At 49.0% G+C, this 21,867-nt stretch overlaps 1 protein-coding gene across 1 annotated transcript in view; it reads left to right on the top strand.

Moving 5' to 3' along the window:
- The window catches only part of LOC119374617 (protein brunelleschi), a 222,065-nt gene that overhangs the window by 147,192 nt on the left and 53,006 nt on the right, over positions 1-21,867 (top strand). Inside the window, exons 17-18 of the mRNA XM_049420300.1 lie at positions 7,207-7,247; positions 9,136-9,278. Of these exons, the coding sequence (XP_049276257.1) occupies positions 7,207-7,247; positions 9,136-9,278 (184 nt within the window). The remainder of the gene's footprint in view (positions 1-7,206; positions 7,248-9,135; positions 9,279-21,867) is intronic.

The following is a 21,867-nucleotide window of genomic DNA, read 5'->3' on the forward strand; positions in this document are numbered from 1 at the left end:
CGTGTTTGATTACGTATTTAACACCTTAACTGTTTTGTTTTTTGAGAGTTTTTCCGTCTAAAATGATTTTTTTTCAACTTGATATTGAATATTTTGCTAATGAAAAGCATGTTTTGATTGACAAAAAGAAATTGCAGCATATATTAAGTAAAGTTAGCATAACGAAGTTTATTGTCCCATGGCCTATTAGCGTTTTTCACGAGCCGCGAAATAATGCCATCATCAAGAAACTGGTGAGCATAACACACCGAGTCATCAAAGTAAGCTTCAGTATCTGAATAATTGGCACCTGAATAGCTGTACGATGACGAAAGGCTTCTTGTCCGCGACGATGCGTGACCAATGCACACGTCACCTTCCCTGGGTGCCATTTTCTCAACACAAGTCGCGAAAAAATGTGAAATGGCAGTTAAAATAAAAGAAATTGCCGAGCAAGTGCTGCCATCTGTGAAGCGACACACGAACTAGCTTTGAAACAAGTGTGTCTGGTTCAAAACGCTCATGGGGAGATAAAACAGTTTGGGCACAGTTTGGCAAGGACAAGCTGTGCTCGTCCGAAACGGTTAAGGGGTTAAGGCGTTTGCCATAATCAGAAGGGCAGTTGTACTCTGCACACACTGTATTCGAATGTTAGAAGAAACAGGTCGTACTGCAATGTGCCACCTAAGCAGAACATGAGTTAATGTTACTGTAAAATAAAACACTGCAGTTATACATTGTAAAACAGAAATTTTACACTACAAAACACTGCATTATTCATAGCAAGCGAATATTGGAAACATGCCAAATCTATAAATAAGAACACCACAGTTATAACATTGCAAAACACAGAAATTTACTCTGCTTAAACAGTGAGTTAAAAATGACATGTAAATATTTGAAATACAGTAAAAGCTCGTTAATTCGAATTCCACGGGAACGCTGAGCAATTTCGAGTTAAACAAAATTCGAAATAATGAAAGTGAGCAAAAATGGGTGGATTTCGGGGGTGGGGGCACGAAAAATATTTATTGGCCAAAAAAGTCGGTGATGACCATCTGCTTCTTTTCTCTGAATGCCACAGCTGCGGCTCTCTGTTCCAGCGCGCGGACGCGGCGCAGGGAATCCTCTTCACCCTCTTCAAAGCTGAAGAAGAGATGCGCCACATTAAGTGCCTCCATCACCGCAGAAGCTGACGGGCGCACAGGCGCTTCGTCATCTTCGTCTTCCTCACCTTCTGGCTCTTCAGCAACAGGCTGCGCACCGGCTACTTGAGCGATAATGTCCTCATCAGTCAGGGCACCACACACCGATGCACCGGTGTCAACTTCAACATAATCGGCAAAACGTACGCCCCGAAGAGTGTCGCGCAATGCCACTGGCATGAGCTCCTCAGCCCCGTCCACGTCGACGTCACAACTATCCTGCGCACTTCCAGCTGCAAATCCACTGTGGCGGAAACAGTTTGCGATTGTGGTCGCGGTCACCTGTTCCCATGCGCGCACCAACATGTGCATGGCAGTGAGCAGCGTAATGCCGAAGTCCTTCCTGTCGCCCGCGCACAAAATCATTCTCTCCAGCATGTGACGCCTATAAAAGCACTTGATGTTCCTTATCACACCCTGGTCCATTGGCTGTAGGGCCGCAGTCGTATTTGCTGGAAGGAACACTAACTTTGTTGCTCTCAGCTCAACGTCGACTTTGTGCGCCGAACAGTTGTCGACGACAAGAAGAACGCGTCTGCCGCCCAGTTCCATTCGCCTGTCGAATTTCAGTAGCCACTTCTTGAATAGGTCACCTGTCATCCAGGCTTTCTTGTTTGCGGCGTACTCCGTCGGCAGTGACCGAATGTTTTTGAAGCACCGTGGCTTGAGTGCTTTGCCAATCACAAAAAGGGGGACCTTTTCCGTACCGGTCATATTTGCGGCGAACAGAACAGTGACACACTCTTTGCTGCGCTTGCCGCCGTCACAGCTGTCTCCCTTGTAGGTGATCGTCTTGTCTGGCTGCAACTTGAAAAATAACGCTGTCTCGTCAGCGTTAAACACATCCTGTGGTGAGTAGCTCTCCAAGTACTGCTGCAGGGTGTCGCTTCTCCAAGTAGCGCATGTTTCGGCGTCCACTTCCTTTGCCTCGCCGGATAACGTGCGGAATACGAGATTGTGCCGCTCCCTGGAACGATGAAACCATCCCTCGGAGGCGACAAAGTCTTCAATGTCCAAGCGCAGGGCGAAATCGGCTGCCTTGGCCATGATGATAGGGCCGCTCAATGCGATACTCTGGGCTCTCATTTCTTTAACCCAGATAATCAAAGCTGACTCCAGTTCCGGGAACTTCGCTGTCCTTAGCCTTTTTCGACTGGCGCCAAAATCCTCGGCTTCATAGGCGTTTTCAATGGCCGTCCTGTTGCGTATGTAGGTTGACAACGTGCTCGGAGGTATGCCGTGCTTCCTCGCAATTTCGTATTTGCTCGAGTTCCCTTGGTCAACCTCTCGCAAAATCTCCACCTTCTCCTTGACAGTCTTCGCGCAGTAGTTTCCCCGCGGCATCTTGCAACTTCGATGCGGAATAAGACGGCTTGACGGCGTGAACGAACAACGTGCTCGAGGAACAAAGTGACGCTGCCGGGTGCGGCCTAGGACTGCTAGGACTACTCCGCCGACTCCTCAGCGTCCCGCGGGTCCCGCGTATACAAGTGGCGCCAGGCGCTGAGATAGCGGGAGGGCTACGGAAAAAAAAAAATTGCTCCCTGGATTTCGGAGGCCATACTTTGCTCGCCCTTTGCTCGGAGGCCACTTGAAGCTCAAAAAAACCGGTCGTGCCACCTATCGTTCGGCCGTAAAAGCTTCCACTAGTGTTTGACGATGATGACGCTCGGCGGCGCGCGCTTCGAATTATCCGTAGAGGCGGCAATTTCTGTTCGAATTAACGAATCGTTTTGCACATGGTCTCCTATGCACTGCGGACCGGACTGCGGCGACCATTTCGAATTATCCAAAATTTCGAATTAATGAGGTGTGAATTAACGAGCTTTCACTGTATGAGAAATTAGCAGCCAGGGCATGAAACATATTGGAACAAGTTTCTGAGCTTCATCAAAGCCATGTTCTGTTGCAATATCAGATGGTAGGTTGTTTCGCTTGGCTGTACTACTTGGTATGAAAAAATGAGCATATCGGGATATGCATCAAAATGTACACTTTAGTCTGAAGGAATGATTACGATGAAAAATCGTGACAGATCATGATAAAAAAAGTTGTCTTGGAACGAAAGGGTAATGATAAAGCTTGCGAAAGTATTTGAAACATGTAATTTTGCAACAAACTGGCAAGCTGACGAGTTGAGCACATTGCTTTCACAGTGTCGTGCCGGTTGAATGTGAAGAATCTGAAAATTTAAATCTGTCGGCATGATTTCGCAAGCCTTCAGTGCCATGAATAACATACTGTAAATCTGTGTCGCATAAAGCTAACATGTACTTGTTCCGTAGCACAATTAATGTAGTGTGCACTAGTTTTCTTACGTGGGCTGAACTGTATCTCACATTACATTTGACGAGACTAAGGCGGCAGCTGGTAGATGAAAGGATGGTTTCGATGTGACTTTTTCATGTCAAGTCAGTGCAGAAAGGGATCCTTGATTCTTGTAGTGGGTAGAGGTGTGCGAATATTCGAAATTTCGAATATTTTTCGAATAGTGTTTGCTATTCGATTCGATTCGCACTGAAATTTTACTATTCGAACTATTCGAACTTCCCAAAGACAAATGCAGTCAACGTCCGGTTGAAAGTGACCCCTTCAGATTTTCAATATGCTTCACCTCATTACACTCTCGTATTGCGGCAAAGCTGCCTTTCAAGCTCCGTTACGGTCGAACTTAGCCAAGAGACAAAGTCCGGTTGGAAGTGGTCCCTAGATTTTTAATATGCTTCACCTCATCACAATCCCGTATTGCGGCAAAGCTGCCTTTCAAGCTCCGTTACGGTCGAACTTGGCCAAGAGACAGTCAACGTCTGATTGGAAGTGGTCCCTAGATTTTCAATATGCTTCACCTCCTCACACCCCCGTATTGCGGCAAGGCTGCCTTTCAAGGTCCGTTACGGTCGAACTTAGCCAAGAGACGGTCAACGTCCGTTTGGAAGTGGTCCCTAGATTTTCAATATGCTTCACCTCATCACACCCTCGTATTGCGGCAAAGCTGCCTTTCAAGCTCCGCTACGGTCGCACATGTATTAACTCAAGAAAGAGCTGGTTCCAATATGGAAATGAAAGATGTGGCAGAGTTGGGGGCTCAATTAATGCTGTTTTGGACCTGAAATTTGAGCAGGAAGTTTGAAAAATCGGACGTCGAAGCTTTTTAACATCCAAAATTTCAGATGTTCTTATATATCGACGTCTACGAGGCAGATTTGGAACTCCGGACTTGAAGGGAGCACACCCTTGTCTGCCGCATCAGTTGGCCTTCCACAGAAGTTGTAAGAGAAGGAGAGGCTGAGGAAATGGAATCTCTGCCTATCACGTGTAAAGTGTTGTCGGCAACACTTTGGTTGCACCAAATCATGTACATAAATACAATTCGGCCTCTACATTGCCTCACTCTTGATAAGAAAGACAACTATGAAATATGACCCCACCAGCGCTTCATCAACCTAGTGAAAAGAAACACTTTCATGTTGCGATCTCACAAGAACATACTTAGGGATTCTCTGCAACTTTTTCTGTAATTTCACTTCGAATTATTCGAAAAATGTTTGAGAAATATTAGAAAATTATTCGAAATTATTCTATTTGAGTCACACTCAATCTTTATTATTCGAATTCGCTTCGCACCCAAAATTTTGCTATTCACACAGCTCTAGTAGTGGGAAGCAAGTTCAACATTAGTGTTATTTTAGCACATAGAAGGCTTGAATTACAGAAGTTTTATTATTACGAAAAACTGTGCAAAATAAACAGGGACAAGTGAGACACACGCACAAGCGCAGACTAGCAACTGGAAGTTCATTGAATGAAACACAAATATAAGTAACAAGAAGAACCACGTGAACGATTAGAGGTTGGCGGTTCGATAGTCTATCTCTAGTTTGTGTAACGTAAGCGAAGGCCTTGCAACGCACATGCTGCCATACTTGTGGATGTAGAATGCCTCAGCCACTTCTCGCGCTGTCCTATCTCTATGCCTTGACAACACCTTTGTTTCCTGCAACAACGGGTGACATTTGCAAACTTTGCAATGCAAGCACAGATTTGACGAAGGCTGAGCCTTCAGCGAAGCCCTGTGATCCATTAGACGATTGTTCACACACCTCCCGGTTTGCCCGATATAGCATTTTCCGCAAGACAAGGGGATGTGATAGACAACACCCTTGCCGCATGCAACTAACGCCTCCCAATGATTAACTTCACATTGATTCCACTTTTTTCCTTTGCCTTCGACTTTCCTATCCACTGCTGCACAGACTCGGCCCAGCTTGTTCTTAGAAGAAAAAGCCGCCTTAACACCACACCGGTTTCCCACCTTTTTCATACGGTGGGAGAAAGCATGAAGATACGGAATGCAGGCGATGGGCATATCTTTATCAGTGGCCACCCTGTTGCCACCGCCCTTTCCTTCCTGTTTGAGTTTATTCAATAATGCTTCACTTATACAGGCCAAGTTTCTTTCAGGAAAGTTTGATAACCTAAGTCTTTTGTTCTGGTTATCGAAAGCCACTGACATTTGATGCGGGCACGACTTGCGCAATGCAGATTCTAAGGACGATGCGGCGATACCGTTCTTTACTAACTTGGAGTGACAAGAATGGAAATCGAGAATGGGCTTAACCAACCGAGGCGAATACAACCAATACGTGTGCTCCTGCTCAATCTTGATTTTCGAGTCCAAAAATTGAATACAATCGTCTTTTGGGACCTCAAAAGTAAATTTTGAACCCCGCCCCTTCTCCTTGAACATTTTCAGCTCATTGACTCTAGCATTCACGCAATTGTTCTTTTCAACAAAAACAAGAAAATCATCGATGTAACGCATAGTCTTAAGTGCTACACATCCCAAGGCCACTTCGAGGTCATAATCAATCCTACCTAGGTACACTTCACTCAGTATAGGCGCAACACAGGAACCGATACAAACTCCCGATTTCTGCCCGTACACGCCACCTTTCCACTCAACCAGAGTCGAGCGTAAATACACCGACAACAGCTCCAGGAAGGCCCCCACAGAAACGCCACAGTCATTCTGGAACCTTAGCTCGTCGTTGTCCTCCTGGAGCTGTTGTCGGTGACCAAGCGGTGACTTCACATTTTAATGGCAATGAAACCAGCCTGACCCACACCCAAACAATAGACTTTACCAAGTTCGAAAATTAAGTTGGCCTACATTAAAAACTGACCTGGCCCACCCCCAGAATTTAAGTGGACCAGCGCCAAAAGTGATTTTGCTGAATCCGAAAATTTCCTTGACACACGTTCGAAAGTTTGCACCCCCGAAAATTTGGGTGGCCCACCCTTGAAATTCAGTTTGCCCAATTTGAGCACCTGACCAAATGTTCGGGTCATGTGACTATGTAAGAAGCTTCACTTGCAAGGTCACAAGGCCACGTGATTACGCCATGTGGCTTATGTCGCGTGACATGGACATCAAAATAGCCGACAGGTTCTATTCTCGTGGCCATGCCAGTCTGCTTGGTGTCTCTGTGTGCTGTGCACTGCTTCCGCATTCAGTGCACATAAAGAGACTCCAGTGCCTCTATTATGAGTGCTCATGAAGGTTTCTTTCCACTTTTCAGGAGTTGTCCTCTTTCCCATCCCTCTAGTGTAGCGTAGTGCAGTCACCATCCACTTAACGTTCCTGCCTTTATTTTCCCCTCCGTGAAACAGTTGTGTCGTTAGAGCAAGCTTACATGCATCAAGCACAGAATTGCAGGCAGCTGTTTCGTATGCCAGCTGCACCAGTGGCTCGCAAGCAGAAAGGCTCCACTTGTGTCCTAAATTGGGAATGACCGGGCACAATTCAGTAAAGCACTCCTTTGGGCTTGTCGGTGCATGTTGGACGTAGGTGCCGCTTGTGGCATAAATGTTCCATAAATGTTTTGTACTGCCTGTATTGTGCAGAGTTTCCCTACTTATGCTGATTCAAGAAGACTTGATTGGCCTTGTTGGTCAATGACAATGCTTGGGCAAACTGCGAAAAGTGTGGTGTGCAACGCATGCTGCGTTGTTGTCCGTGCAGGAGGAGGCTCACCAAAGGGTTCACAGAATGTACAACCCAAGGTAATTTGCCTTTCATACTAGTCCCATTATGAGCACTCATTATTGCAGCATTATTGCAGATGTGCAGCTTGTTTGGCAGCCCGTCTATAAAGTATGTGTATGTTTCACTGAACCCAGTATGTTTACCCAGTACCCGTTTTTACCCAGTATGTTTTACAGAACCCCTTTATAAGAGACACTTATGTCAGAGACAAATGCGTGTAAGCAACACCAGTGTCCCTACATCGAAATAGGGTTGGTCACAAAATGAAAACCTGGTACCCTGCTCCTCGGTGCACGTCTCTTATAAAGGGGTTCAACTGTACAGGCAGAAGGACATGCACAATGAAAATATAAGAAGTTGAAATACCTCCAGCCACAAATTCTTGGAGGAAACCCGACGTTTCGAGACCGGCTTGGTCTCTTCTTCAGGGGTGACTGTGCTGATCAGGGGGGCTTCGTCGCGGCTTGTTTTTGGCTCCGCCTTTCTCTTTCCCTCACGTTCCGGAGGCCGTGCACGTAGATCGGAGGCATTGTTCCGAGGGACCGGTTCACATTCGCAGGTGTGTTCTGGATGTGCCACGACTCGAGTAAGAGCCTCCTTCCCAGATTCCTTTCCGTTTCTATGATGGAAGCGCCCTCCCCTTGCAGAGCATTGCGAGAAGCACGACCACAAAATTGACTTTGAGGGCGCTTCCATCATAGAAACGGAAAGGAATCTGGGAAGGAGGCTCTTACTCGAGTCGTGGCACATCCAGAACACACCTGCGAATGTGAACCGGTCCCTCGGAACAATGCCTCCGATCTACGTGCACGGCCTCCGGAACGTGAGGGAAAGAGAAAGGCGGAGCCAAAAACAAGCCGCGACGAAGCCTCCCTGATCAGCACAGTCACCCCTGAAGAAGAGACCAAGCCGGTCTCGAAACGTCGGGTTTCCTCCAAGAATTTGTGGCTGGAGGTATTTCAACTTCTTAATTCTTCCACCCAGCCAGACAGACTTCTGTCGAAATGTTTACATTTAAATGAAAATATAGTACACATTCGATTTTAACTTGTGCGATAAGTTGCCTTTGATTCTGACACATAAAAAATATGTATTTTTTCAGAGGCTACATTTTGTTTAAATTTATTTGTTTGCTTATTTAGTTATTTCAAACACATGTAAGGCCTAAAGGAATTCCAGAGCAGAGTGCTAAAACAGGAAAATGCTTATGCATTAAACTTATCAAAAAGCACCATAAGCAGCACATTTAGAGTTGCTACAATCTTTTTGGGAGCAATAGAACCAGGAATGTGCCACCAGCCGACACTCGTTCTGAGGTGAAAGAAATCACTAAAGTTCATATGGAAAGCAGGCACTTGTTTCGGACTGCCTCAGGCTGCCTTATTCAGTCTGAAGTCCAACCGTAACATGAGTAACAGTTTTTCAGAATTTCAGTATCATTTCTCCTCTGTTGTTCCTAGAATTTATGCCATAGTTGTTTCCTTGTCCTCCTGCTTGCTTTGTACCTACCTTGGACGCGTGCAGTTAGAAAATCATTATTTGCATACTCACTTCTCCATCAAGTACGCAGGTAACAGTACTTTTTTAATTGTGCGCAGCTACATGTATATTGCAAACATACAATGCTCTTCTTCAAACATGGTAACTAGCCCACATCGTAGCCAGTACTCCTTTCACCACCAGTGATCGCTTTGTGTTCAATGCACTCGCAGTGCTTTACAAAAGCCCTTCAAATTTATATACATACCAGAATGCATCTGTTTAATCTCACCAGCACAGGTTCTTTATTTTTTGTGATAATGAATGATGTGTTCTATGTGACAAAATCTTGATCCATCCTACTAGACAGATGACGGCAGTAGTCAAAGGTTAGTATTGTGTAACGATGCCTTTGTGTTGTGCCAGGTGGTGGAGGTGGTGGTGCAGCTTCGGTACAGTGGGGGTCCTGGCCTGCAGGCCCGCTACTGTCGCCAACTGGGGCTGGCCCTGACTCTGGAAGTGCAGCCATCGCTCCTCATCTCGGGCTGGGATGTGCTACCAGCACAAGAGTGGGTGCATTTGACCTAGGCACCACATCACATCGAAGTGTGTCTGCACTGGAGCATGCAGTCAGACACTTGGCGATGCTTTGTTTCATTCTTCTTTATCCATCTGGCACCTTCAGGGTTACAAATGCTCATTCTACATTAGACCTGTTTTTGTGCGTACAGGGAGACCTTGTAAATTTAGATTTCACGGGACCAAAAAAAAAGTCCAAATTAACTGAATGCTGTGTTATCGAAAGTATCAAGAAAGCAAAGAACAAATGTCTATTACATTAATGTACCTTTATTTTCTGCATGGCTACGTAAATCCTTTTATTATTGTGCATAAGAACAGTGCAAAAGTTTCGATTCTCATCATCTCGCAACCTCCTTCATTATGTGAACGTGCTGCAAGACCACCAAGTCGTAATTAATCTGAAATGTGCTCTGCGCCCGTCCCTTGTCATGTACTGCTGCCACCAATGCCACGACACACACGTGACAATTTTTTTTTATCGGCAGTATGGCCAGCAAGAGCACTCATCCATCATGCTCATCACTATCATCAGCCTGAAATGCACCCACTGCAGGGCAAAGGCCTCTCCCATGTTCCTTCAATCAACCCGGTCCTGTGCTTGCTGCTGCCACACACCTGCAGACTTCTTAATCTCATCTGCCCACCTAACTTTCTGTCTCCCCCTTGCACGCTTGCCTTCTCTTGGAATCCAGTCTGTTACTGTTAACGACCAGTCCTCTTCTTGCCTTCTCACTACATGCCCTGCCCGTGCTCATTTCTTCTTGATTTCGCACAAGATTTCCATAACACAGGCTTGTCCCCTAATCCACTCTGCTCTCTTCTTGTCCCTTAAGATTACACCTATCATTTTTATTTCTATGGCTCTCTGCATCCTCTTCAATCTAAGTTGAACCCTTTTCGTGAGCAGTGACAAGATGCTATATGCCTTTCGCTTGAGGGATAGTGGTAAACTACCCTTCATGATCTGAGAATGCCTGCCAAATGTGCTCCACCCCATTCTTATTCTTCTAGTTACTTCCAGCCTCATAATTAGGATTCACTACCTATCCTAAGTAGATGTATTCTTTTACCACTTCCAGTGACTCACTACCTATCGCAAAACGCTCCTCTATGCTGAGGCTGTTCAACATTAGGTTAGTTTTCTGCATATTAATTTTCCCACCCATCATTCTGCTTTCCCTGTCCAATTCAGTAATCATGCTTTTCAGTTTGTCCCCTTAGTTACTCAGCAAGGCAATGTCATCAGCAAATCTCAGGTTGCTAAGGCACTCGCCATTAACTTTTAACCCTAACTGTTCCAAATTCAGGGCTCTGAAAACCTGTAAACACGTGGTGAATAGCATTGGTGAGATCGTAACTCCCTGGCTTACACCGTTTCTTTTTTTTATTAGAATTTTACTGCTTTCTTTATGGAAGACTATGGTGGCTGTGGAGCTGCTGTAGATTTCTACTAGTACAGTAAAACCTCGTTATAACGAAGTTGAAGGGGGAGTCGTAATTACTTCGTTATAACCATTAGTTCGTTATAGCCAATATCCATTTCTACCGACAATTAGCGCGCAAGAGAGGATGTATTCACCACCAAACCCCACAGCAGCACGCCACACAAACGAAAAACGGGCCGTTGCACAGAGAAAAACTAGCAAAAGAAAAAAAAAAGAAAGAACAGCAAAGAACTGCTACTTTATTCACACCAAACTCGGAACACCAGCTGGCGGCTCACTTAGCAGAAAAAAAGTCCTTAATAGACTTCTGCCATGTCTTCCTCAGACGGATGATGGCTTTTTCGGCTGCTGCCGCTATGTCGAGTTCGTCCTCGCCGTCATCGTGAGCGCCGAAGAAGCAGCTCAGCAGGTCTGCCGCATCCAGCGCTTGCGCGGACTTCGGAACGTTCGTCACTGTCGTCATTCACCACCCCTGTCACCGCGCACACAATTTCAGCCTCTGTCAGCTCTTTGGTTGTCACCGCGTCAGCATCGGCACTGACGTACGTGCAGAAGGTGTTGCAGTCGGGCACAACTCCGGCGTCAAGGAGAGCGTCCCACGATGCCAGGTCTTGGTCACCCGCAGCACCCTCATTGGCGGCAGCACCGATATCTTCGCTGTCACCGCTGCTGTTGACGCCAGATGAGGCATGCCGGAAGCAGTTGGCGATCGTGCTTGCTGTTACAGACATCCAAGCAGCCTGTAGCATCTCGATCGCCATGTAGAGGTCGATTGTAGTCTCGCGCTTCATGCTCATATTGAGTAGAATTCGGTCGATTACACGCTTGCGGTACCGTGCTCAACGCTACGCCGAAATCTTAGGCAACGTTTTTCTTCTTGACGCCGGACTCAACGGCTTTCAACATAGCCACCTTCTGCTCGATTGTAATCGTTTTGCGCTTTCGTTTGCCATTGCTGACGTCCATCTCCTGTCTAGCGGCGGGAACCGAGAGAGACGCTGTTCTGAACTTCTGATGCACACGCAGCGAACGACAAGCAACAACAAGGCTCGCAGTCGCCACGTGGCCGTGTCGCCGTCCACGCGCGCTACAGGAGAGCGGGTGGGTCCACGAGTCTCAGTGGAAAGGGGAGGCAGGCAGACGCGCACCCTCGCGCGTGTTGGCAGGCGGCTCCTCGGGAGCGCGAGGCGCGAGTTTTGAATTACCGCATCCGTCATGGGACGTAAACCGTTGCGCGTTATAAGACATTGACTTGCCGGCTACCAAAATGATCAGTAAATGCTCGGTGGGGAAAAAAAAAAGGTTCGTTATATCCATTGTGAGGAAATTTTAGCTTTGTTAAAACGAGGTTTTAAATACATGGGCGTCTATGGGAATTTCAAGGGGAATTACGATTGCTTCGTTATATCCCGCTTCGTTATAACGAGCTTCTACTGTATTTTTATGTATGGTTCGTGAACACCTTGATTCCGCAGTGCCCGCATGACTGCCAAGATTTTGACCGAATCCAATGCTTTCTCCCAATTTATGAAGGCTATATACATGGCTTGGCTATATTCCATGCACTTCTCTGTCACCTGATTGATAATGTGAACATTGATTGCCACAAAGACTCCTTTCTTTCTATGTTTTCTGTGACTGGCCCATTGCACGTGTAGCTGCTGCCTTGCACAAACCGCGCCAGAATGTCTGGGAACATTCGAGATTTTTGTAGGGATCATCTGTTAGGCTTGAGCGCGCAAATGCAAACAGCTGAGTTTATTTTCGAACTAACGCGGCCACAGGGATAAGGCTTGAATGTTCGATAAGGCTCGAACAAAGTCTACCACTGGAGTACGGGCCTCCGCCCGACAAGACTCGGAAGACCAAGGTCATGACCACGACTGCGACAACGATGACAGCCACTGCGCCACCGCCTGCAGTCGTAATGCAGCAGCCGAGGGAGCCGCCAATCTTTCGGGAATCATAATGTGAGGATCCAGAAACGTGGCTCGAGTCGTACGAAAGGACTGCGGCCTTCAACAACTCGGACATAGACGACAAGTTGCGCATTGTGTACTTCGCCTCGAAAGACAGCGCCAGGACCTGGTTCGAAAACAGGGAGTCTACCCTGACAATGTGGGACATCTTTCAGACCAGCTTCCTTGCAGCGTTCACAAGCGTCGTGCGAAAGGAAAGGGCCGCCGCTTTACTGGAAACACGGGTCCAGCTCCCAAACGAAAACGTGACAATCTTTGCGGAAGACATGACTGACTGTTAAGCCGCACCGACCCTGACATGACCGAGGAGAAGGTCCGTTTCCTCATGTGAGGAGTAAAGAAAGAGGTCTTTGCTGGGCTGATGCAGAACCCCTCCTCGGCAGTTCAAGAATTTGTCTTAGAAGCAACGACTATCGAAAAGACGCTGGAAATGCGAACCCTCCAGTACAACCGCTGCTTGATCCAAGACAGTGCAGCGGTTGCACTCCGACAATCTGCGCGAGACCATAAGGCCCATAGTGCGTGAAGAACTTTGTCGAATGTTCCCGTCATGCCAGCCTGAAGTTGCCTCGGTCGCAGACATCGTCCGAGAGGAAATCCAGCGGTCGCTGGGTATCTCCGAGTCAGCGAAGCCGCAGCTGCAAGCAATGAGCTATGCTGCTGCAGCCTGACGCAACGCACCCCTTTCGCGCCCACGTCAAGACGCCGCGCTGCCGCAGCACTTCCGCCGCCAGGCACCACCACCACCACTGACATCATACCGCACGCCAGCCGGCCAGCAATACACGCCAAGGAAGACTGACGTTTGGCGCGCCCCCGACCACTGCCCACTCTGCTATCCACTGCGGAGATGCTGGCCACACCTACCGCCGCTGCCAGCACTGACAGATGGGACTGCGTGGGTTTGCCATTGATGCGCCATGTCCACAGCGGGGTGAATGACCATGCGACATCGCCGACTACTTTGCAGGAGCACAGTAGACACCCCGACAACCTTCCCGTTCGCCATCGCCAGGCTGCTATGGCTGACCGCAGGGCCGCCAGTACACTGGCCGAACCTGGGACCAGTCGCCTAGCCCCTATCCGGAAAACTAAGGGCAGTAACCGATGGAGGTGCGGTTGCTGTTTGACGAAACATTGAAGATCCTCCGCGGCTGACGACGACGGCGCGACAAAATCTAATGAACACGCTGCAATCCAAATGGAGCCCTGACGTTGAAACTTCGCGGCCCGAAGAAGACTTGACGGCGCAATGTGGAAGCAGCAGAGCAAACAGACCTAGCCATGATCCGATGTCATGACCTAACCGGAATGCAAGGCGACGGACTAGCGACCTCGACATTCTTATCGACGGCCACAACGTCACCGCTCTCGTCGACACTGGAGCCGAGTATTTGGTCATCAGTGGAACGTTCACCACAAAGTTGAAGAAAGTTAGGACTGCTTGGCAAGGCCCCGAAATCCGGGCCGCTGGAGGCCACCTAATAACGCCGGCTGGAGTCTGCACTGCAAGAGTCACTATCAATAACCGGACTTATCCTGCGAGCTTTGTAATCTTACGGCATTGCTCCAGGGATGTGATACTTGGGATGGACTTTCTAAGCCACCACGACGCCGTCATCGATCTGAGGTCTGAGTCAATAACACTAACCTCAGAAAAAGCGCTGCCGCCACACATGACGCCAGGGAACCACGCATTGAATCTGATAGATGAGCACGTCACCGTTCCGCCTCTGTCCAGCGTCATCATTTCCGTCGGCACCGAAGAACCCGCTGACCTTGAAGGTGCCATCGTGGGCGATCAGCACCTGCTTTTGAACTGTCAGATTTGCTTCGGAAGAGGCATAGCCGAGCTGCGTGATGGCAAAGCAAAGGTAGTGCTGACAAACTTCAGCCACGAATATAGGCACTGCAACATTGGTATGACGGTCGCCTACATCGACGAATTCGTGGACAGCCAGCAATGCTTTCGCCCTCTTCGATGCTACCATACTTGCTTCGACGGATCAAGGTCCCCAACCAAATTTCGACGTCAACCCAAGCCTCCCGAAGCACAACCAAGACCAGCTCAAAGCCCTGCTCCTGCAATTCAAGGACTGCTTCTTGTTGTCGTCAAGAAGTCAACAGACCCCAGTCACGAAACACTGCATCATAACAGAAAAAAAGTGCCCAACCAATCCGTCAGAGCCTGTACCGAGTTTCAACGCGAGAACACGAAGCCGTGAAAAAACAGGTCGATGAAATGCTATGCAATGGCATCATCCAGCCGTCCAGAGTCCGTGGGCGTCACCTATGGTGTTAGTGAGGAAGAAGGATGGAACCCTACGTTTCTGCATCGACTATCATTGCCTGAACAAAGTCACAAAAAGGAGCGTGTGTGGCATTTTTTTTTTGTTGGAGGTGGTGGGTGGTGGTTTTTTTTGTGGAGGTGCTGCCACACACGCTTCTTTCTATGTTTTCTGTTATCGGTCCATTGCACAGGTAGCTGCTGCCTTGCGCAAACCGCGCCAGTATGTCTGGGAACATTTGAGTTTATCGCTGGTGGCCGCATTAGTTAGTGAAGAAACTCAGCTGTTCACAACATCGTAACTAAATTTTCTTTATGAAATGCATTCGCACTTTTCTTTTTTTCACCTTGCGAATATAGGGGGTTAGACCTACATTCAAACCAACTAACGGTTGTGTAAGTGCAGTACGTACGTGTCTGAGGACAGCGCCTCCTCTATTTTTCAGTGCCTGGGCGAACGCTCTCCTCGGGCCGTCGAGCGCGCGCTCCGCGTCTGCTCGCCGCTGCTGCGTGGTGGCGCTGTGCAAGTAGACTACGGGAAGCTGGCGCTGAACGGCTGCGCGTATCACGAAGTTCACGAATTCGTGTATGCATCCGAGTTAAATTGCATTTATGCTTCTTGCAAGCTTTCACAGGTACAGAGGGGTGGAAAGAAACGCGAACATAGCTGCGCGCTGTTTTCATCACGCTCTAGCCGTGGTGGCAATAAAAAGATGCTAGATGGTATTTTATTGTGTCGTAGATGACGTTGTCTTTTCATCAATCATCCAGGCTATAACCACTTGAAAATAAATGCGAAACAGCAAAGAATGCATGTGCCGCATGTTCGCGTGTCTTTCCATCCCCGCTGTATGTATTCCTCAGGCAGTCTGTCAGTCTGTGCTGCCGGTTCGATACTTGCACTCGAGTTTGATAGCATTCGCGTTTTATTTTCTATTTCAGGCTATTGCATCCGCCCCAATGCCTTAGTATGTCATACTGTTGTGTTCCACTCTGCAAATGGAACTGAAATAAATCACGATTGTCTTTTCTTGATTTCCCTTTCCTGATAAAGAAAAGAAATCTCACAGGGTCCCTTATGCATTCATCTAAGACGACTGAAAGGCGAAAGCCATCTTCTTCTGTTTCTTCCAGTCAATGTATTGAACATTCCCTGCCTCCCTCCGAGATATTTCTGCGACTAACGTGGTTTTCTTACAGCCTCAAGGATCGGAGGCAGTGCAAGCTTTCTGCACATCAGCGGAGGCATGCACTGCCTTCGCCATCGGCCCATTTTGACCAAGCGAAGATGTAATATGACGACGTCACGTGATGTGACGTCACGATGATGTCACAAAATTGTATGATCTGTGACGTTATATGATGACGTCATCACGTAATTACTTTTTGAATCACTCGTGCTGACGGCGCGCCGACGGTCAATTTTCGCGTTTGATGAGGCATCTAAGGCTTTCGCCTTAATACATTGTTCGGCTGCCGTTCCATGAAATTCCAGCTGCCGCTGGTGTTCGGTAGAGGTGGCTTACAGTAATTAGGCGGGATAATTGCTCTCCTATTACATCTTCAAGCTACACTAGAATATGCAGCCGTCGTTTACGACGCGAAGATTTCATAGAATATAAGAAGCGGCGGCTTAAGAAGGATGCAGTAGCGTCACTCTTTGCAGACTACCCTTCACGTTTGCAGCCCAAGGTAACAACTGAACCAAGCATGCCAAGTATCCCTAAACGTGACCGTGTTGCGTCCGAACAGTCAACCAATGGATGTAGTACCAGTAGCAACGCTGCCTCGTGATCGCCGCCATGTGCATGCAGCGCTGACATTAGGTCCAGAAGCTGAAGAATCGGAGCCCATGGACACCACATGCGCTACCGGCGAAACAACCAACAGTCATTATGTACATTGTCACAATAGATGAGTGCACAAGGCTGAGCAGGCTGCCCTATGTGACAAAAGCGTCCAGGTCGACAGCCATTCGGCCTCTATACTTTGCTCACTACCGAAAAGGGCAAATGGAAGAAAAAAGAAAGATACCTGAGGAGCCAGATACAGAGGCTACAACAATCCGCCGACAAATACAAACGACTTGCTCAAGCAACTGACAACAGGCCGCGCCATTTTTCACGCCTTTCACATTCGCTCAAGTTTAGATTCGGCAATACGACTTTATACCTGAACGACAGCGTCTGTTCACACACATCGGTCAGTGTTGCAGCAAGCGCGTGGCATATGTCGCTGTTTTTATTTGTTTTTTGTACCACCATGATTTAACTGGTTGAAGCTCTGTAATCGTGGAATCACTTGGCATAGTTCTTCTTTTTCTGGCACCAGCTGTTCCTTTCTCTCGGTGGCAACAAATGTAATTCTCCAAAGCTTTACGAAGGGAACGGGCGATCACGTATATCCCTGGAAGCAATCTAGTGACATTTCATGCTATTTAGCGCATGAACTCCAGGTTTGCGTATAGTGTGCTACACCAGTAGACGGTAGCACGCATCGCGGAACTTTAAGCGCCCAAGCTTTCAGTATTAGCTCTTAGCAAACGCTGCTTTCGAAAATCGACTGTCAGACAGTCAAAAACCAACTCTCAGTCATGCAAACGTAACGGTGACAAAACAATTTTCCGCGCATCACTGGCATGCGCACGCTATCGGTCTAGCAGACGACGCGCGAGCGTCTCGATCAAATAGCCGCGAAAGACACATGTCTTCGAAATGGACTGGTTGCCCAGAACGACAAGTGCTTTATGATTCCCGTTTACAAGTTTTCATTATACTTTAAACAACGCGAATACAGCTGAAAACAACCATATAGCAGCTTCGAATGCAGCCACGGCATTCGTTTCCACGAGCGACGACGCGTCGGCGGGTCTACTTCGGTGGCGGCGCCCGACGGCTAAAAGCCGCACTAACGCCGACGGTCGGTTCCCATTGCGCTCCGCTCCTTCGCCCAGGCACAGAAAAATAGAGGAGGCGCTGCTGAGGACCACTGGGATGGGGAGTGCACCTTACCGTTCGTGACCTTTGCCTATAATTCGTCACGTTACGATATTACCGGTTATTCTCCCTTCTATCTGCTGTTTACTTGCTTCTGCCTCTCGACTCACTACTCCCTTCTTAGGCAAGCTCAACCACTTTGGGGTCTGTAAAGACACCGCTCTCGGAACACACGGAGACAGGTCACGCCGTCATGCAACCAACATGTGTACATTTATTAACCTCTGCTTTTAAATCACGGTGAGCTCACAGCCGAATCTAATATATAACTAGTGCCACGCTAAGTAACCTTATACAATTCCAGTACAACACACAGAAAACATAACATGTACAACGTGTGCAAATGCTGCATCGCCGACATTCGACTCACTACGAGGGGCCTGCGGGAAATGAGCCGCAGTATCATTTCTCACGGTCCTTCCACGAGAAATGTCCATCCACGCACGCTGCCAAACCCCAAGGAGACTCGCTGCTGTTTTCTACACGCCGGTCTACCCTCACCAACAGGGTGGCACCACAGCGCCACCTCTCGTTCAGCGGCTAGTCTGCGAGACGCACATGCACCATGAGGCGCAAATGACTTTACAGGGGGTGATAGCAACCCCACACCACGTTCTATGCAACACAGCTTTTTGGCCTAGTGGGCATCAGTTCATGCTTAAGAAGCGCGAAAAAAACGTGGAGGCGAATCACTTAAGTGCTTGTCCATTTTGTACCTCTGCTTCATCTTCGTGTTTTTTTCACGCTTATCAAGCATGTTCTATGCTCACAATGCCATTGTTTGTGCAGCCATGGCACGTTGCGTTTCCTGTGATTGTCTTCTGGCACCCCAGGCCATTCAAAAGCGCCAGTACGACAGCCATCGCCGGGATGTTCGTTTCTGCCCTGGGTCTCTGGTGTTGCTCTGGCTGCCTTCGCGTTGCATTGGCCTATGCAAAAAACTGCTGCAGCACTACATTGTGCCTTACTGAGTTCTTTGCCAAGTCACTGAAGTTACATACGAGATCTCGCCACTGACTCTAGAGCCTGTGGGGTCTGATGCGATAAACGCCGCCGCCCTCGAAACACACGGAGACAGTTCACGCGGTCGTGCAACAAACACGTGGACATCTATTAAACACTTCTTTACAATATGGCGAGCTCGCCGGCCGAATTAGTAACACGTAACACGCTAAACTTATACGATGACAATGAATACTGGGAAAACAACACGCACACTCAAGACAATATAAGACATACAATACACCATAACATAAGACATACAATAAGACAACATAATACAATACAAATGCGGCGCCGCAAATGCACGACACACCACGAGGGCCCGAGGGAAGCGAGCCGCGTTACCGTCCACCCCGGACCCACCGTGGCCGACATCCATCCACGCGCGCCGCTACACCCCAAAAGACTCACTGCTGTTTCTATGCGCCGACCTAAATTCTCCGCGGCGGTGATGCCGGTGCCACCGCACTAAACTCGAGTTACAGCCAGTGCATCCCTGACCTCGGCTGAACGTCTCCGCTTACGCGCAAAGCACGTGCGTTGCATACACAGCGGCCGCACCCAAGCTACGGTAGTCACCTTTACAGGGGTGATATAGCACCCCCACAAGCCTTCATCTGGTTCACTAGCTGCTGAAATTGTGCACGTTTCCCAACTAAAGCCCTACATCATGTACACCGATCCGACGCAGCGAGGCGGTACTTCTGCTGCACTATGCCACTGTTGACCACTGTGGACCACTTTTTTGTGCCACTGTTGACCAAGGAACACTGCGAGGCAAAGAAGTTGAGTTGTCTCGGTCAATGGGGTTGCTCTGGTCATAGCGCATTGACGCTAAGCCTCATACGTATTGTAAATGTACCATAAATATACTCGTAACAATATCTAGTTAGGAAATGCCAAATGTAATGAAGAATCTTTTTGTCACCGCTGTCATTGTTTCTGTTTGCTCTTGCTGTCTTTATTTTTATGTACATGTGGCGACACACTGCGCACAAACCGGCGCAGCCTCCGCCTCGTCACTAGCTAGCCCGGCGTGACACGGCTGCATGCTGCACCACGTCTCCGATAGGGGATAGTGCCACCGCAGCGTCACCGGAGGCTTACGTCACCGACGGTGGCTATAAACCCAAGCTGCCAAGTTCGGAGGCTGCCTAGCTCATTCCTTCGCTAACCGTTCGAGCGCAGCGTCAGTATGCTCGCCCCGCTGCTGCTACTGCACTAATAAACAGTCGTTATGTTTCATGTTGGGAAGCGTCCTTCCATCGACACGGCATCCCACATCTGGTGACCCGAAAACTGAACAAACCGCAACCCCGTGGCTGACCCAGAAGCCCTCACCGCCCTTCGCCAGCAAGTGCAACAACTTCAGCAGGAACTACAGACCCACAACAGCAGCATTCTCGCAACGCCTCCACAACCGAGGCCGTGCCTGCCGCCTCCGCTGAGGACGTCAGAGCTCTTATAGAAGGCATCCCGCACCCTGCCTCATATGACACCTGGCGTGTCGCTGTCAAGCTTCCGCCGTTTTGGGTGGACTCGCCCGAGGTTTGGTTCACCCAGGTCGAGACCCAGTTCTCCCTGGCCCGCATCATGCAAGACCGGACCCGCTACGATTACGTCGTCGCCCACGTGGACGCACGTTATGCCAACGAGGTCCGGGATATCCTTGCCAACCCACCAACGGCCAACCTCTATGAACACCTGAAGACTGCACTTATCCACCACCTGTCGCTCTCGGAAGAACAGAAGATACGACAACTTCAGTCCGCAGAGCTTGCCGAGCGCAAACCTTCGCAGCTCCTGCGCCACATGCGTGTGCTCGCGGACAACATGCAAGTCCAGGATTCTTTCCGGCGAGCGCTTTTGCTCCAACGACTCCCACCGCACGTCCAGGCAATTCTGCAGGCTCAGGTTAGGCTACCTCTCGACGAACTTGCAGAGATTGCTGATCGCGTCATCGAGGCCTCCTTGCCGCAGTTGTCGCCCACCATCCAGGCCGTCGGCGCACCGCTGAACAACACAGAGTTTGCACGCCGTATCGACGACATCAATCGACAGTTCACCTCCGTTTAACAACGCCTGGGTGAACGTCTTCCGATACAACAGTGCCGCCACTCGCAGAACCACAACCATAACACCACTTCGTCGCAGCAACCTGATAACAACGGCCTGTGCTACTACCACCGGCACTTCGGGGACAGAGCCCGGCAATGTCGACCACCCTGTTCCGTGGGGCATGCGGAAAACACCAACAGCAGCTCGTAGAGACGGCTGCAAGCTGCCAACCCGGAGGCCGTTGCATCTTCGTCACCAACCAAATCACGAAGCAGCGGTTCCTTGTCGACAGCGGTTCCGACATTTGCTGCTACCCGCGATCCCATCTTCAAGGTCCTCGTCTGCCTACGTCTTTCGAGCTCAGTGCGGCAAACCGCTCTACAGTCAAGACGTACGGCTCGCTCCGCCTGCACATCCAGCTCAGAAACTTAACGACGTGACCTTCACTTGAACTTTGTCATCGCCAACGTCGCTGAGCCAATACTTTCTCTCATACTTTCTGGCCCACTACAACCTCCTTCTGGACTGCCGCAACGACTGCCACACCAGGCCAGCGAACGACCGCCCAACAGCGGAGCATCAAGGTACTCAGTGTTGACAGTCATTCGCCGTACCACTCCATCCTCGCCGAATTTCCCGGATTGACGCGCCCCAGTGGACTGCCACGCATAGTGCAGCACTCCATCGTGCACTACATCTGGACCACTTCAGGCCCCCGGTTTTCTGCCGCACCCATCACCTCTCCCCGGACCGCATGCGCATAGCCAAAGCAGAGTTTGAGGCCACGCTTCGCGAAGGAATCGCCCGCC

This window comes from Rhipicephalus sanguineus, chromosome 11 (genome assembly GCF_013339695.2).
Source record: "Rhipicephalus sanguineus isolate Rsan-2018 chromosome 11, BIME_Rsan_1.4, whole genome shotgun sequence".
Classification (NCBI taxonomy): Eukaryota; Metazoa; Arthropoda; class Arachnida; order Ixodida; family Ixodidae; genus Rhipicephalus; species Rhipicephalus sanguineus.